This window comes from Marmota marmota, unplaced genomic scaffold (genome assembly GCF_001458135.2).
Source record: "Marmota marmota marmota unplaced genomic scaffold, marMar, whole genome shotgun sequence".
NCBI lineage: Eukaryota > Metazoa > Chordata > Mammalia > Rodentia > Sciuridae > Marmota > Marmota marmota.
This window is the reverse complement of record NW_026000026.1, coordinates 52,499,618-52,516,596: the sequence shown is the minus strand read 5'-3', so window position 1 is coordinate 52,516,596 and position 16,979 is coordinate 52,499,618. Positions and strand designations below refer to the sequence as shown.

General features: G+C 37.1%; 2 protein-coding genes across 14 annotated transcripts in view; both read left to right on the top strand.

The window, feature by feature from the left end:
- Fam172a (family with sequence similarity 172 member A) overlaps positions 1–16,979 on the top strand; it is a 456,628-nt gene that overhangs the window by 322,242 nt on the left and 117,407 nt on the right. The window contains exon 12 of one of the 13 annotated variants that reach the window (XM_048811405.1): positions 3,444–3,710. The exons of the other annotated variants lie outside the window; for them this stretch is intronic. Coding sequence (XP_048667362.1) covers positions 3,444–3,541 — 98 coding nt within the window. The 3' untranslated portion in view covers positions 3,542–3,710. Of the gene's footprint in view, positions 1–3,443; positions 3,711–16,979 lie in introns of those variants that run through there. 13 annotated transcript variants of the gene reach the window in all.
- On the top strand, positions 4,148–13,492 carry Pou5f2 (POU domain class 5, transcription factor 2). Its single transcript, XM_048811420.1, has one exon. It carries the CDS (start codon positions 6,238–6,240, stop codon positions 7,237–7,239), a length of 1,002 nt encoding a protein of 333 aa, XP_048667377.1. The 5' UTR covers positions 4,148–6,237; the 3' UTR covers positions 7,240–13,492.

Here is a 16,979-nt window from a genome sequence, read left to right as displayed (position 1 = left end):
GTATCCTCCTGACTCAGTCTGGGCAAATCATATGACTTAAGAAATTTATCGATGTCTTCACTATCTTCTATTTTATTGGAATATAGGTTTTCAAAATAATTCCTAATTATCTTCTGTATTTCTGTAGTATCTGTTGTGATGTTGCCTTTTTCATCCCGTGTGTTAGTAATTTGAGTTCTCTCTCTTCTTCTCTTCATTAGCATGGCTAAGGGTCTGTCGATCTTATTTATTTTTTCGAAGAACCAACTTTTAGTTTTGTCAATTTTTTCAATAGTTTCTTTTGTTTCCATTTTGTTGATTTCCGCTCTGATTTTAATTATTTCTTGCCTTCTGCTACATTTGCTGTTGTTTTGCTCTTCCTTTTCTATGTGTATTTTACTATGCAGTCTAATGGAAAATTGTTAAACCAGTTGTGTATCTCTGGTTCTAAAGTTAAAGCAGAGTTGAAAATTTGAATGTAGAAGATAGTGACTGCACCGTGACTACAATAATCAATGTCAGAACATCCTTAAATCTTTTCTTCTGTAACAAGGGCAGAGTCAGCTAAAATGTTTGATTAAATCATGCATGGCATAACAAAAACCTTTCAACTTTATTGGTCTTTGTCTATGAATATACCTGACTCATCACCACAGTGCTTTTCCACCCAGCCCCACTCACTCAGCTGCTATTCCTGCCTCACACAAATAGTTAAGACTAGTCACAGTTTCTGGTAATGGTTGTAGAGTTTTATACTTCATGTTATTTTTTAGCACAAGAAGTTCATAACTTTTGAATATGTGAGATCTACAAAATAAAAATGGAGGGCATTCTCTCTGTATACTCTGAAACTCTTTGTGGACTGTGATTGTTTCATATTTGTGTCATGAGCATTCATTTCTAAGAAGCAATCACATCACTTTTGTAAAATGTTTTTTTAAATGACAACAAAAAGGAAAAAAAATAGTCCTTCACAATCTTAATTTGAAGCTAAGGAAATTTTTTGTTGGTAACACTGCTACATTCTAGCTTTTCTGTATATGTGTTATAAAAGTAAAAGCATCTTGTTATTCACAAATAGCTATTTTTTAACCCATGTTATTTTTCTCCATTATTCCCTATGCAAATAAAGATGGTATTATTATCTATTATGAAAATTATTTCACAGAACACTAGATGATTCTCTTTTAGTAACTTCATTGATTTGATTAGCTTTTTTCCATGCTTTAATAACTTTAATGTTTTTATTGTATTATTAGTTTTTCTTTACTATGTAACTTTTCTTTTATGTCTTATTTTGCTTATATATTTAGCACTTGAAGATCCACATGAAAGATTGACAGTTCAATCACTTCAGTGTTGTTTTGAGGTAGTTTTCAGTGAACTAACTTGCAATGTGTGATGTTAACTCTCTCAATACAAGGTGGGAGGCTGTTTCCTTACAATACTCAGCTACCAGAGTTTTCCTGGATCCCTGACTTACTTTCTAAGATCCAGAGAAGGACTTCCCAGTGACTAATCTCTGTCTCCTGTTTTTGTCTTTTGTCTTATTCCTTAAATAACATGGTTCCTGCTGTTCTGTACTTGCCCTTCTGATTGACTCTGCCTTTACATCACAATGCCTGCTCAGTTTGAACTTACTATGACACTTGAGAAAGAGGACAGATAAAGATCAGCACCCTTTAGTCTGCCTTGTTTTTTCTCTCTGGCTTGGATTCAATTCTTAGATCTTCTGTTCAGCTCTGTTGATTTAACTGTATTCAAGAAGTTTTGTTTCATTTCTTTTTTCCTTTGCAGCCTCTACTAGGAGTCTTCTCACATACTCGTGAACAAAACCTGTTCTTTTCTATCTGGAGCATGAACAATTTTAGGAGAGATGTATTTGGAAAAAACAAGAAAAAGATGACCTTTCTAGCCAGAGCAACAACTGACCAAAAGGATGACATTATGTTAACGACAGATCACCTTCACATCCAGATGTTTTCATAGATTTAACATACTCAGAGCACTGTGGACAGCTCATACATTAGCACATTACTTGGCACATAAGTACAAAATAAATGGTATCTATAATATCCATTTGGGCTTTCTTTATATCCTAGCTGGAAAGCTAAGACAGGAAATTCTAGCTAACTGTTTAATAAAGCCAATATATCTGAGCAGAAAAGTCAGTAAGTTCAGAGAGGACTGAGATCACTACGGTACAGAGTAGACAGACAAGACTTCTCCAATAATTGAGCCAAGCCAAGCGTTGCAAGGATTTTTACTACTAACTCTGCCTCCACTGTTTCCTGTTTCTTACCATAAGTGGGTCCTTTCAGTTGGTTTTGCCTACTAAAAATAAGCAATATTTTAAAGAGCTCAATAACACAAATCCTGACACTTTGTGCCTTTCTACTTAAAACAATTCATAAAGAAAACCACTCTTAATTCCAAAGATCCTATTAATAGATAACTCTCTTCTTTGGGTGAATATAGCTGTCCTGTTCTTGTGACAGAATCTCTTGTCTTCCATTTAACTTATAAATACATGGGAGCCTGGGACCATGTGTTTCTTATTCTTAATCTGTAATTCCCTGTGGATAAGACTGGCCTGATTCTTACATTATAATCTAATCACTTTCTAAGAAGTCCCCATATTTGTTGAAGGTGATGGATTAGCCTTTCATTCGCCCCAGCCCAAACAGTGCTTGTTGTCTTAAGCATTCCCATCAGCTGCTTTCCTCTGACTTCAATTTCTGTTCCAACCAAATATGCTCCTGCTTGTTTTCCCTAATCACCCTACTGTGAGAGCATATTAAATAATACTTTTAAGAAGATGCAAGACTTATCTTAAGAATATAAACTTTTCTTAGTGGTTTCTATGCATTAACCAGGAGATGCAAACATCGGCCAATCAGATCTAACCAAGTACAGAGAAAGTCTTCACTAAGAGCACCCAAGTTAATTTCAAACCCCATCAAATTAATATAGCTTTACTTTTCAATTTTGTCAATGTTTTGAGTCACTATGTTTTAACACATTAATATAACAAGCCTTAGTTCAAATTCATGTAGATTTACTTTTTTCCAATTCACTGAAAACATTTTTATTCAACTCTTGTTTCTAAACAACTAATGTATTTTTTCTTTGTGGTTCTCTTGTGCAGATGGGCTGTTTTTAATGTTATTAATATGTAATTGCTCTCTTTCATATGTCTTCATGATCTACTTTTCATTCTGTTTGGCAGACACTGGTTGTTTTGTGATTTTGAGAAAAAAAATCGCTTGTAGGTATAACATAGAAAGAGTAAATACCAGCAAAATTATTTTAAATGGAATTCTGTGTATTCCAAACTGTTTTTCATAGACTATTATCTTAAAACCTAATTCAAGGCGAACATGGAATTCTTTTCACCATTAATGCTGCAAAGATTCATTTTTAAATCTTAAATGACTATTTCTTGGTTTCCCATTATATGCCAGATATGGTTCCAGGTGCTGAGGATCTAATGGTGAACAGACAGACAAGGATTCTGCCTTTAACCAGCATACATTCTAGCAGAGGTTGTAAGTACAAATAATACCACAAATGAATCAGATACATAGTCTGTGGAGATGGCAGTTGATTCCCTGATTCTTCTTCTCCCACTGCCATTGTTTCAAGACCTATCTACAACTATTGAGTTTGATTTAATGTTAGGCTACTACCCTCTTCTAGGAAGAAGTACATAAAGGCCTTATTCTGATATGAGAGAGAAAAGATGGAGAGGCACCTGGGAAGGTCAAGGTTCTCATTTTAGACTAGAAATAAATGGACATTATTTTAAGAATTATAAAGTATTATCATACTTTAAGCAAACATTGAGCACTATATCAGTTATGTTCCAGGCTTTATAACCCCTACATACCCTAGTTAGAGAGATAGAGACATAAAATAAATAACTACTGATATTTACTGATAGTAACATTGTTACTGGTAATATTACAATAAAAAATGTATTAAGTACAATGGGAGTACCACAAAGGCAGTAACAAACTCTTGTCTGCCTGAGGTAAGGCTCACCATCAGATGACACCTAAACTGAGTCTTAAGGGTGATGGGAAGCACAGCATACTTCATTTTTTCCACAAATACTTACAGAGCACTTTTTAATGTGCCTGATACTATGGTAAACACTGTATACACAGCAGTGAACCAGATAGAGTCCCTCTTGGCAGTACAGAAACACAACAAATGAATAGACATAAATATATATATATAAGTCTTTTCAGAAAAGGAACAGAGAGTAGCAGGGATGCAAATTTTTTAAATTCAGGGACATCATCTCTAATTAGATAATATTTGAGTAGAATGCTGAATGATATGAAAGAATAAGACCAAGAAGTAGGGGAAACTATTTCAGACAGAAGGAACAGCGTGAACAAAGGACATAATGAGCATAAAAGGGTAGCATTTATATGCAATATGAGATAATCTTTGCTGAAATGTGGAGTATCAAGGGACCAAAGGGTGTAGAGCCACATGTATCATGTTCAAGAATGTAAATGCCCACTTTGTCAACTGGGAAAAGAGGGACTAGATTTTGAAGATAGTTTAAGAAGAAAATAACACATACTTTTGCTTGATATGGATAGGTTTTGATAGGTATGATTTGGTATTTGGAAAATTATCCCTAGCAATAGTATGCAGGATGAATCTAAATAAGAAGCACAAGAAGCCAGTTATAAGATTATTGTGATTTTACAGATGAGAAATTATGTGGCTTGAATTAAGTTAGTAAATGAGGCTCACGTGGAGATGGTAGAGTTTAATTGCTTTAGGAGAACTAGTTTATAAGATTTGGTGTTCAGTGGAATATGGGAAAGGTCAAGAACAACTCCAGGGCTTAAGTGTGGGTGGCTGAGTGGGTGGTAATGCCATTAACCAGCTCATAAGTCCCTGGAAGTTGGGTGGCAGATTTAGAAGCTCAGAAAAATGAATCTTATTTGGGGCAGTGGAAATACAGGACTGGATATTAGAAGAGTATCAGGTATGGAATACATATTTGGCTGTTACTGGCATCTCATATAAATTTTAAAAGGAGAAGCAACAAAAAAAAAAAGTATCTGTCAGAAACTACAGAGAAAATGAGTAGGATGAGAATTTTTTAAATGCCATTGGATTTGACAGTTGGAAGTGTATCAGTGACTTCAAGAAGATCTGGTTCAGTGGATGTGCATGGAGACAAGGCCATATCATGATTGGGTTAAAGAATGAAGGAGTAAGAGGCTGAGATCATCCCACCAAAGTCACTGTCCTTTTCTTCCTTGAAAGTGTTAAACCTTAGGTCAGATATTTTCTTTCTCCTCCCTCCTTAGATTTCTTAGGACTGGATGCTGTAGTTAGGGCATAATGGAGGTACAAATTAAGATCCTTTGGTCTTTAGTGGGAGAGTGGTCACAGATAGAGGAACCTGAAGTTGTTAAGTTAGATACTGCAGGGAATATCCTTATGGGGGAACAGCAAGTACAGTCCAGAGACCTGTATCCAGAAGAAGAAAAAAACACAGGTAGGTCTCTGTTTTATGAGGACTTGCAGGGCTAGTGGGAGAAACATGGAATTAGTTAAGAAACTCCACCCTAATGAGAGAGTGGAATCTGGTCGAGTATGGGGGTGGGGTAGAATCTGAGGCAGTAAACTGATGTTATCTAGAAATTCAAGTACATGTGTCTAGATTTTGTAGGGCACTGGGACTGAGGATGTTCAAAGAAGGGACTGTTGGCAGTACTTTTGGCAATAAAGACAGTAGAGACGGAATAGTTAATGGATCACAAGGTCGCCCTTAGACCTGTCATGTGGATGTTTAATTAATATTTGTGAAGCCAAAAGGCAGTTCAGAGGATGTGGGAGGAAGGGATTAGATATCAGAGTTTCTGAAGAGCTATAAGTAAATACCTGAGTTGCATTCAGGGATAGATGGAGGCTCCGACTAAAGATCCCCAAACCACTTGGAGGGCCAGAACTCCAGGTTGTACCTTGGTAGGAGTTGAGAATAATGCTCAGATAGAGGGACTCACTCCCTTAACCTCAAAGACCTGAGGAGTTACCATTGAATGGATTTGCGAGATATCCCACTTCTGCACTCAAAAAAAAACACACCCTTAGCCCTCTTGCTTGCCACTCTGTCTCCTGCCCCCCCCCCGGGGGGCGGGGCTCGAGGGCAAGGCTGGTAGCTGTTTCAGTCCTCGAGAGCCATCAGTTCCTACCAGACTCTTGCTGGGGGAGCCGGCCTACCCCATGGCAGGACACAGGACCTCAAACTTGAACCCCCTTCAATCCAGTGGCGGGGGTGGCTCCGGAGGGCCAGTGTCCATGAGGGTTGACACTCCAACCTTATTGAGTGCCCAGGTGGCTCCTGGCAGGATGATGGTCCAGCCAGGAGTTGGGCCAGGCATTTTCCCAGGCCCTGACATGTGGGGGGTGCCCCTGGGTCCCCTGCCTTATGAATTCCGGGGCAGGATGACCTCCTGTGGAGCTGGCGAAATAGGAGTCTGGTGCCAGAGGCCCCCCGAGGGCACTTGTTCTGGACCTTACATTGCTCTGCGGAGCCTCCCGAAATTGGCACTGACCGAAGATGTCTTAGCTATTAAAAAGGAGATGGAGCAGCTGGCTAAAGAGCTGAAGCTGAAGAGGATGACCCTAGGGTATTCGCAGGCGGATGTGGGGTTCGCCGTGGGAGCTATGTTTGGAAAGGTGCTTAGCCAGACAACCATATGCCGCTTCGAGGCCCAGCAGCTCAGCCTCGCCAACATGTGGAAGCTGCAGCCGCTGCTGAAAATGTGGCTAGAGGAAGTGGATGCCAAGAACCTTCTGGGCTTATGCAAAATGGAGATGATTCTGCAGCAAGCTCGGAAACGGAGACGGGCAAGCAGGGAGAGACGAATCAGAAACAACCTGGAGAAACTCTTCCTGCAGTGCCCAAAGCCTACACCCCAGCAAATCAGCCGCATCGCTGGGCACCTCCGACTGCAGAAGGACTTGGTCCAAATTTGGTTCTATAACCGGAACCAGATGGGCAGTCGGCCAATCAACGACGCCTTCCCACTGGAGAATGTGGGAATGGCCGGGCCTCCTTTCCCACCAGCGTGCTTTCCCCTGGCACCAGGGCTCCATTTTGATTTCCCCCACTATGGGGGGTCCTACCTTACACCCATGTACTCCTCTACCCGTTTTCCTGGGGGAGGAGCCCTGCTCTGTGCCCCGGCCACCACTCTGGGCCTCACCAGGCTTTCAAGCTGAGGGGCCTGTCCCATTGGGGAAGATAAGAGAGGGAGGGAAAGGGAAAGCTGGGGAAGTCCCTGGGATTCATTTCAGGGCCGTTAGCCTTTTGTTAAGAATATGTACCAGGAAATGAGGGTGGGAATTGTTTAGGAAAAAATTGGGAGGGAAGTTGAAGTTTACAACTGCTTTGTTTTTCCCTAATATTGATTTGAAGACATATTACAATATATAGTTAGTTTCTATATTTTGTTTCTCTTTTTTTTCTTTAATTCATCGAAGATTGTGTCTGTTTCTTGTGGTTATCAGGAAGCAGTGGATTTGATTTTTTTTTCTCATAAACACAATACTGAGTCAAATCAAGTCAGGAAGACTACTTCAATATACCATTTTTTTAAATTAAAAACCATCAGCACTTTGCATAAACATAAAATCCAGGATAATAGTATCCCCTGCAGAAAGGCTTGAGAATAGCATAGGAAAGGTGTACACACAACCCACCCAGAGCCCTTGCTGAAACACATGAGTTTACTTGGAAGCTATCTTTTTTTCTAATTCACGTTTTTATTTGCAGTGCCCCAGCTTTGTGTGGAGGGTCTCAGTTGAACTGTCCACTTTATGCCGTCCCATGAGTTTATCTCCTGTCCTGACGCTGAAGTCACTCTATTCTAAACCCCTTTATTACTGAGATTGACAGGCTGAACAACTGTAGCTTCAGCCCCACCTCTAGCATACTTCTCTGGGTTTCAGCTCCATTTGGTTTGTCCCCTGAAAATTTTCTGTACTTTCTTCTAAATTCAGAAATACTTGTGAGAGTATGTTTGTGATACTTGATATAACTCCTGTTTGCTTTTGCTATTGTACATCTTAAATCTCTTCTCCAACATTTTCACTGATATTGGTTCTTTTCTACTTTTCCACATTCATTTTGGTCAGTTTTGATTATCATATACTCAGTGTAAATCATAATCCCTATTTAGGGCTGGGAATGTAATTCAGTGGTAGAGTTCATGCTTAGCATGCACAACACCCTGGGTTCAATCCCTAGCACCAAAAAGCAAAAACCAAAATCTTCTTTCAGATCTACTGCCACACATATGCAAGTATTATCTGTCTTATAATTCTATTCCTATATATTATATCTGCGGTTATGAATTCTTTTTTACTTATTAATCTTATCAGTTTTTGCCTTTTCTTTTTCCTTAGTAAGTCTTGCAAGGAATTTGTCTAGACATATATTTATCATAATTTTTAATGCATTGTACAAATTAATGAGTTTCACTATGGCATTTCCATACATATATGTATCATGTTTTGATCATGTCCATCCTCCTTTCTCCCCTTTGTCTCCCCCTCCCCTGAATCTCCTTCCCCTTCCGTAGTAGTCTCTCTTCTACTTCTAGATTATCTTTTTTTTTTCCATACATAAGAGAAAATTTGCAATATGTACCTTTCTGGGTCTTTGGTAAATATGCTGTCTTTTCTCCTGTGTATGTTTTTAGTACCTTCATTGAGAGTCGGTTGGCTGAAAATGTATAGGTTTATTTCTGGGTCCTCTATTCTATCTCACTGATCTGTTTTTATGCCAATACCATGCCTTTTTTGTTACAATGGCTATGCTGTATAATTTGAAATCAAGTATTGGATTGCCTCCAAAATTGCTCTTTTTGCTGAAGATTGGTTGCTTTGGCTATTCAGGGTCTTTGTGCTTCAATATGAATTTTTAAATGATTGTTTCTACATTCGGTAGAGAATGTCATTGGTACTTTCATGGGGATTGCATTGAATCTATGCATCACTTTCAGTAGTGTGACAATTTTAACTTTAATCTTCCCATTCCATGAATATGGTCTTTCCACCTGCTAGCATCTTCTTTAATTACTTTCTTCAGTATTTTATGATTTTTATGATAGAGGTCTTTCATCTTCTTGGTTAGGGTTATTTCTAGCTTTTTGTTTATTCCTAGTCTTTGTTAGGGTGTGTGTGTGTGTGTGTGTGTGTGTGTGTGTGTGTGTGTGTTGTAATGGTATTGTTTTCCTGATTTCTTTCTCAGTGAGTTCATTACTGGTATTTTCAAAAGCTACTAATTTTTGTATGTTGACTTTGTGTCCTGCTACTTTGCTGAATTTATCTGTTCTAAGTCTTTTGGTGAAGTCTTTAGGGTTTTCTAAATATAGAATCACTCTGTCAGAAAAAAAAGAAAAAAAAAGTATTTGACTTCACATTTCCTGTTTGCATACCTATGATTTCTTTCATTTATTTAATTTTTAATTGCTCTGTCTAAAATTTCAATTACTATATTGAGTAAGAGTGGTAAGAGTGGACACTCCTGTGGTGGTCCTGATTTTAGAGAAAATGTTTTCAGTTTTATCTCATTCAGTATAATGTTGGCTATGGGATACTCATTATTGTATTGGAGCCTATCTCTCCCTTCACATCCTATGGTGTTTGTTTTATAAAATTGGGTGCTCCATGTTCAGTACATGAATATTTACAATCATTATATATCTTCTTAAAGAATTGTTCCCTTTATCAGTACATATCATCCTTCTATACCTAATTTATTCAGGGATTTTATCATGAAGGGATATTAGATTTTATCAAAGGCTTTTTCTGCATCTGTTGAGATGATTTTGTGATTTTTATCTTTGATTCTATTTGTGTGCTATATTATATTTATTGATTTGTGAATGTTGAATCAATTTTGCATTCCTGGAATTAAACCACTTGATCATTAGTGTGTACTCATTTTAGTATGCTCTTGAATTCAATTTTCAAGTGTTTATTGAGGATTTTTTTTATCCATGTTCACCAAGGATATTGACCTATAGGTTTTTTTTTGGGGGGGGTTTTGTTTTGTTTTGTTGTTGTTGTTGTGTCCTTATCAATTTTGGACAGCAGGATAATAATGTCTTCACAAATTGAGTTTGGAAGTGTTCCATCCCTTTCTGTGTTATGGAATAGTTTGAAGTGCATTTGAAAGTCCAGTAAAATTCAGCAGTGAATCTGTCCAGTTCTTTGCTGGGAGACTTTGTATTACTGCTTCAGTGTCATTCATAGTTATTGATATGCTTAGTTTATATCCTCTTGGTTCAGTTTTGATGGGTCATATATGTCCAGAAACTTGTCCATTTCTTTTAGATCTTATAGTTTATGGGCATATAGTTTTTTAAATTATTCCCTAATAGTCCTATTGATTTTGATGGTATCTATTGTAATATACTCTTTTTCATCTCTAGTGGTACTTTTTGAGTTTTCTTTCTCTTTAGCTAAGGATTTGTCAATTTTATCTTTTAAAAGAATGAACTCTTTGTTTTAATGATACTTTGTATCATCCTTTTAGTGTCTATTTCATTTATGTCTGTCCTGATCTTTGTTATTTCTTTCCTTCTATTTATTTTGAATTTAGTTTGTTCTTGGTTTTCTAAGACTTTGAAATGCATCATTAAGTCATTTATTTGAGCTCTCTCCCTCTCTCTCCCTCTCTCATAAGTATAAACTTTCCCCTTAGTTCTACATTTGCTGTCACACAAGCTTTGTGTTTTGTGTTTCCATTTTCATTTCATTCTAGGAAATTTTTAATCTCCCCACCCTGATTTCTTCAAAAACCCGCTATTTGTTCAGAAGTGTATTGTTCAATCTCCATGCATTGGTATGATTTTTATAGTTTCTCTTGCTGTTGATCTCATTTCACTATGATGTGATAAGATGCAAAAAATTATTTCAACATTTTTAAATTTGCTAAGACTGCTTTATGGCCTAATATATGATCTATTTTGGAAAAAGTTCCATGTGCTTATGTAAAAAGTGTGTTCTGCCACTCTTGAATGGGATGTTCAGTAGGTATCTATATAAAGTTCATTTGATCCTAGTGTAATTTATCTCTGTTGTTTCTTTGTTGATTTCTTTCACCTGGATAATCTATCTGTTGGTAAGCGTTGAGTAATGAAGTTACTCATTATTATATTGGGGCCTATCTCTCCCTTCACATCTTATGGTGTTTGTTTTATAAAATTGGATACTCCATGTTCAGTACATGAATATTCACAATCATTATATCCTCTTAAAGAATTGTTCCCTTTGTCAGTATATAGTGATTTTATCTTTTCTAACTGATTGGACTGAAAGTCTTTTTTATCAGACATTAGTATAGCTACTCTGCTTTCTTTCAGCTTCCATTTGCTTAGAATATCATTTTTTACTCTTAAATTTTGGGCCTTTGTCTTTTCTGGTGAGGCAAATTTTTTGCAGGCAGCATGTTGTTGGGTCTTATTTTTAATCCACCCAGCCTGTCTACATCTTTAATTGGAGAATTAACATCATTTACATTTTATTATTGAAATGTACTTGTTTCTCTCATTTTGTTGTTTTTCTTCCTGTTGTTTTGAATATTTTGTTTGTTATTTCCTCTCCAATTTATTTTAGAGCTTGATAGTTTTCTGTATTAGTGATGTTTCTTTCCAGATTCTCATGTGCTTCTCTACACTTCTGGTAAGATTTATTTTTCCCATGCTTCATGATTGTTTGTCATTTTTCTTCTTCTGGCTAGAGAATTTTCATTAGTTTACTAGTCATGAATTCCCTTAGTTTGTTCTTATTATGTAAGGTCTTTATTTCTACTTCAATTCTGAAGAATAACTTTGATGGATAAAGTAATCTAAGTTGTCAGTTATTTTCTTTCAAACTTTGAAATGCATCATTTCGTGCTTTCCTGGCCTAATTTAGAATTTCTAACCTGCTGTTACTCTGATAGATTTGCCTTTATATGTGGCTTGGTGCTTCTTTCTTGAAGCTTTTAATATGCTTTCTTTGTTGTGTGCTTTTTGCAGTTTAACTATAATGCAAAATGAAGGCATTCTTTTCTAGTTATGTCTATTTGGGGTTCTAAATACTTCTTGTACCTGGTTGTCCATGTGGTTGCCAAGATTTGGGAAATTTTATGCTGTCATTCTACAGAATGGGTTTTATATGTCTTCAGTCTATAGGTCTCTTATCTATTTGAATTATGCATATGTTTGTTCTTTAAATAGTGTACCAGAGATCCTATATATTCTGTTTGTTCTTTCTTTTCTTTTCTTTATTACTGTCTGAATGTGATAATTTCCCAACCTTATCTTCAAGTCCTGATGTTTGTTTTTTTTTTTTTTCATTCTACACATTCTGTCTATTGGTGAGGCTTTCAATTGAGTTTTTAAAATGACTTGTTGAGCTTTTCATTTTCTTGATTTCCATTTGGTTCTTTTTAAAAATCTCTATCTCTGCATTGAATTTCTCATCCAAATCCTTCATCTTTTCCATAATCATCTGTTAATTTGTATCCTCTTGGATTTCACTGAGCTTTTAAAAAAATCATTCTTTAGAATTCTTCATCCAGTATTTTATACATTTCAGTATCTTTGGAATCAGTCAGTATAGATGTATCTATTTACTTTAGGTTGTCATATTGTCTTGTTTTTAATTTTTCTTGTGTTTCCGTATTGATATTTGTATATTTAAATGTAAGGACCTTCTTAATAAGCAACCTATTCTTGATATCGGTTTCTTGTGTAATGATAAGTTTATTTACATTTGGACTTTATAGTATAGTTTCCCTGTGGCTTCTTTGGCTGTGGTTAGAGGGTTTTGACATGATGTATACTGTGTCAGAGCCTGGGGGACCTTCTTTCTGTATAAGACTGGCAAGAATATGGTCCTTCTGGTAGTTCAGGCAGGCATGATGTAAACAGTAGAATATGTGAGGTGCGCCCTCTGTGGTTATTCCTCCAATCTTGTCAGCAATATGTGGGCTGATAGGATATAGGAACAATCTATGCTGAACTCCCTCATAGATTCATTGTCCACACCATTGTGTTATTCCTCTCTACTCTTGCTATGGTAGTGAATTTCGAGGAGCATGACTTCACACCACTCCTTGCTGTACTTACTTAGAACAAAATCTATGACTAGGGCCTCTTAACTCCCTATTTTTTTTTAAGTAAGTTGAATATCTATCAAGGTTCAAGTGGGGTTCTTTGTGACTATTGTAAGATTGTAAGTGTAGTTTTTCTGACTTGGGCTGGAAGTTTAGCTCAGCAGCAGCACCCCCATCCAAACTACTCAAATGGTGGCTGTGCTTGATCCCCAGGATCACATAGAAAGAAGGAAACAACTAGCAGATAATAAAATAAAGAAGATAATAAAGTATAAAGAAATGAAGCCACACCACCATTAACAACAGAAAACAAACAGGCAAAAAGTACATGGAATGAACAAAAAGGTAAAAAAGAATTAATTTTAAAAAATAGAAGTTAAAACAGAGGAGAAATAGAACTAAATGGAAAATAGGAACTTTTTAAACATTAAAAAAGCAATAAAGAGGGCTGGGGTTGTGGCTCAGCAGTAGAGCACTTGCCTAGCATGTGCGAGACCATGGGTTCTATCCTCAGCACCACATAAAAATAAATAAAATAAAGGTATTGCATCCAAAAATAAATCAATAAATAAAGAGGGAAAACAGGAAAAGATAAAAATGTAGGGGAAAGGGAAAGGAAAAAAAATTAGGTATTAAGAGAAAAAGAAAACACAGGTATATAAACATATACAAATACAAAGAACAGCAATAATAATATCTTAATAAAAGTTTTCTCTCCACCAAGGTACTTTATTATACAGGCAAGAGTGGATGATCATAATCCATACCAATCAGAATTTCTCTCCATGCCTTCTTAGGCTGTGTCCCCTTTGGAGAGAGCAAAGGGTGGGAGTTATTCACCCTCTTCTTTCCTTTGTTGTGCTTATATGGCAATCAGCAGTAGTTATGGCCAGAACCATTGGAATACTTCTCAACTCCCCTGAACACCAAAATGAGCTAAAGCAGAACTCCGAGCTCTGCAGGGAAAGATTCACTCTGCAATTATTTGAGCTGCACACTCTAGGAGTAGGGAAGACACCAACTTTGTAGTGTGTCACTAAGTTAGCGTGGTGTGCACCCAGGCCTTTTTTTGCAGGGCTGACACTGGGTCCTGCAGTATGCCTAGGACTCTGGCATCTTCTGTGCTACATTCTCTTCCTTGTAAGGAGATATCCTGTTTCTATTTCATAGGATTATAATAACAATGCCATTACTTTCTTCCTCAGTGCTGCCATCATCATTGCACCCACAACTAGGGGATCTAGGCCCTGTGATGGTATAATCCTCGTTCTTACAATATCCTTGTAAGATTAGGTGACCTACCACTAGGCAATGGAACCAAGTTTTAAATCACATCTCCCATACTCCACAGCATGGAACAGCCCCAGTTACACCTCAGCTTTGCAATGCTTTAAAAACAAAAATTCAGGTAAGCATGAAGTCCTTGCATTCTTCTGACTTTTTTAAAATTGCCTAATGATAAAGAACAAATTGTCAAAAGTCATGTTTTCAAAACACAAAATATTCATTGTTTCGGGTAGACAATGGATAGGTATAGAGATTACATGAATCTATAAGATTAGATTGAGTCCTTAATCACATTGGAAATTTTATGGCCACAAGACAGGTGCAAATGAACAGTGTTTACCATAGTCTAGTGTCCCTCATGACACTGTCTAAAATAGAGCCCCACACATATGGAGAAGATTCATTTCTATACTGCAGCTTCTTTATCCTTGAGACTTATATAACTGCTCAAGGAAAACTTAATTCCTGCTCTTAATATTTCTTATTTTTGTTGTTGGGGATGAGGATAACTGAGGATTGAACCTGAGAGTTTTGGGATTTTTTTTGTTTTTTCCCAAGACAGAGTCTCAATACAATGCTTAGGGCCTTGCTAAGTTTTGGGCTGATGCTGGCCCCAAATTTGCCATCCTTCTGACTCAGCCTCCCAAGTCACTGGGATTATAAGCATGCACCATAACACCTGGCTCTGCTCTTTATATTTCTGTTTAAGAAAATGTTTAAGCTAAGTGTTGTGGCATATGCCTGTGGTCCTGGCTACTTGGGAGGCTGTCATAAGAGGATCAACTGAATTTAAGAAATTCAAAAATAGCCCCAGCAACATAGCAAGGCTCTGTCTCAAAAACAAAAGCAAAATAAACAAAAAATAAATAAAGAGAATTAAAAGGAAAAAATCTGTTAGAGAAAAACCAAAATGTTTAGTAACATAAGTTCTTCTGACTCCTTAACTAAATACAATGAGATGGAGTCCACAAGTTCATGTCGGGGTAAAGCTGAATTAGTGCCTTGGTCTCTGCCCCACGATTTATAGCAGCCCAGATAGATCATTTCCCTGCACATACATGCCACACAGATCCAGTGTGACAAATGTATACTTTTTTTTCTTGTCAGTGTCTGAAGAGAGAGTACTAAGGATACACATAAGTTAGTGTAAGCGAAATCAAACCTTAATTGCTTAGCTTTTGATTCAACAGATGATTAATCACTTACTATTGGATTATCCCACTAAAAGTCACACAGCACAAGCTGATTCCTTCCTTTTCCTATACAACCCTTTTGGAATGCTTTGCGGGGGAGATATTTCAACAGAAATCAGGTAGTATTTGATGAGGGTAAACTGATTGTCCTGTAAGCATTCAGCTTCTAAAAACTAGTAGCCACTGACCCAAGCTGCTCCTTCAATTCTTTTGCTACCTCTGCAGATTTGAAGAAATTGTGATCGACTGTTAATATCAGGGAGTAACACTCATGGTCTGTAGCCCAGCCTAGTTACATCATTCACACATCTGCTCCATCTCTGCTTAGGTCAGTACTGACTGGCACATGCCATTAATCAGCCTTTACATAATTTGAAATGAGATTTTTCACCCCTGGTTTTCTTGAATTGCTATAAGAAGAAAAGACTAAGCCTTAGGAAAACTTTTATATTAAACTGATGTTGAATTTTTCAATGTTTTTTTCAAAGATTTTTTAAAGATATATACATGTAAACCACCATACTCTTGATTTTCTTCCATTTCAAGGATGCCACTGATAGCTTTAACGAGAACAATTTCAGTACAGTAGTTAGAGAGGCAGATGTCAGCAACAGTACCAGATACCTTGATTTAAATAACAAATTCCACTGGGTGCAGTGGCACATGCCTATAATTCCAATGACTCTGGAGACTGGAGCAGGAGGATCACAAGTTCAAATCCAGTCTCAGCAATCTGGTGAGGCCTTAAACAACTTAGCAAGACCCTGTCTCTAAATAAAATATAAAAAAGGGCTGGGGAGGTGGCTCAGTAGTTAAGGACCCCTGGGGTCAATCACTGGTACAAAAAAATTAATTGATTAATTAATTCCAACCACTTGTTTCAATGGTCTTCACCATCATTCTGAAACTATTTATCAGATGTTTCCATTTTCTTATATTTCCTTTAGAAAAAGAAAGTTTTTATGTTTCTTTGTTGGTTTTTTTTTTTCTGCTGCCTTTCCTATCCTCTACTATCCCCCATCCCCTCCCCTCCCATCTTCTCTCTCTACCCCATCTAATGTAATTCATTTCTCCCCCTTGTTTTTTTTCCCCCTTTCCCCTCACTTCCTCTTCCTATTTGTATAACCATGAGGGTCTCCTTCCATTTCCATGCAATTTCCCTTCTCTTTCCTTTTCCCTCCCACCTCTCACCCCTGTTTAATATTAATCTTCTTCTCATGCTCTTCCTCCCAACTCTGTTCTTAGTTACTCTCCTTATATCAAAGAAGACATTTGGCATTTGTTTTTTAGGGATTGGCTAGCTTCACTTAGCATAATCTGCTCTAATGCCATCCATTTCCCTGCAAATTCTATGATTTTGTCATTTTTTA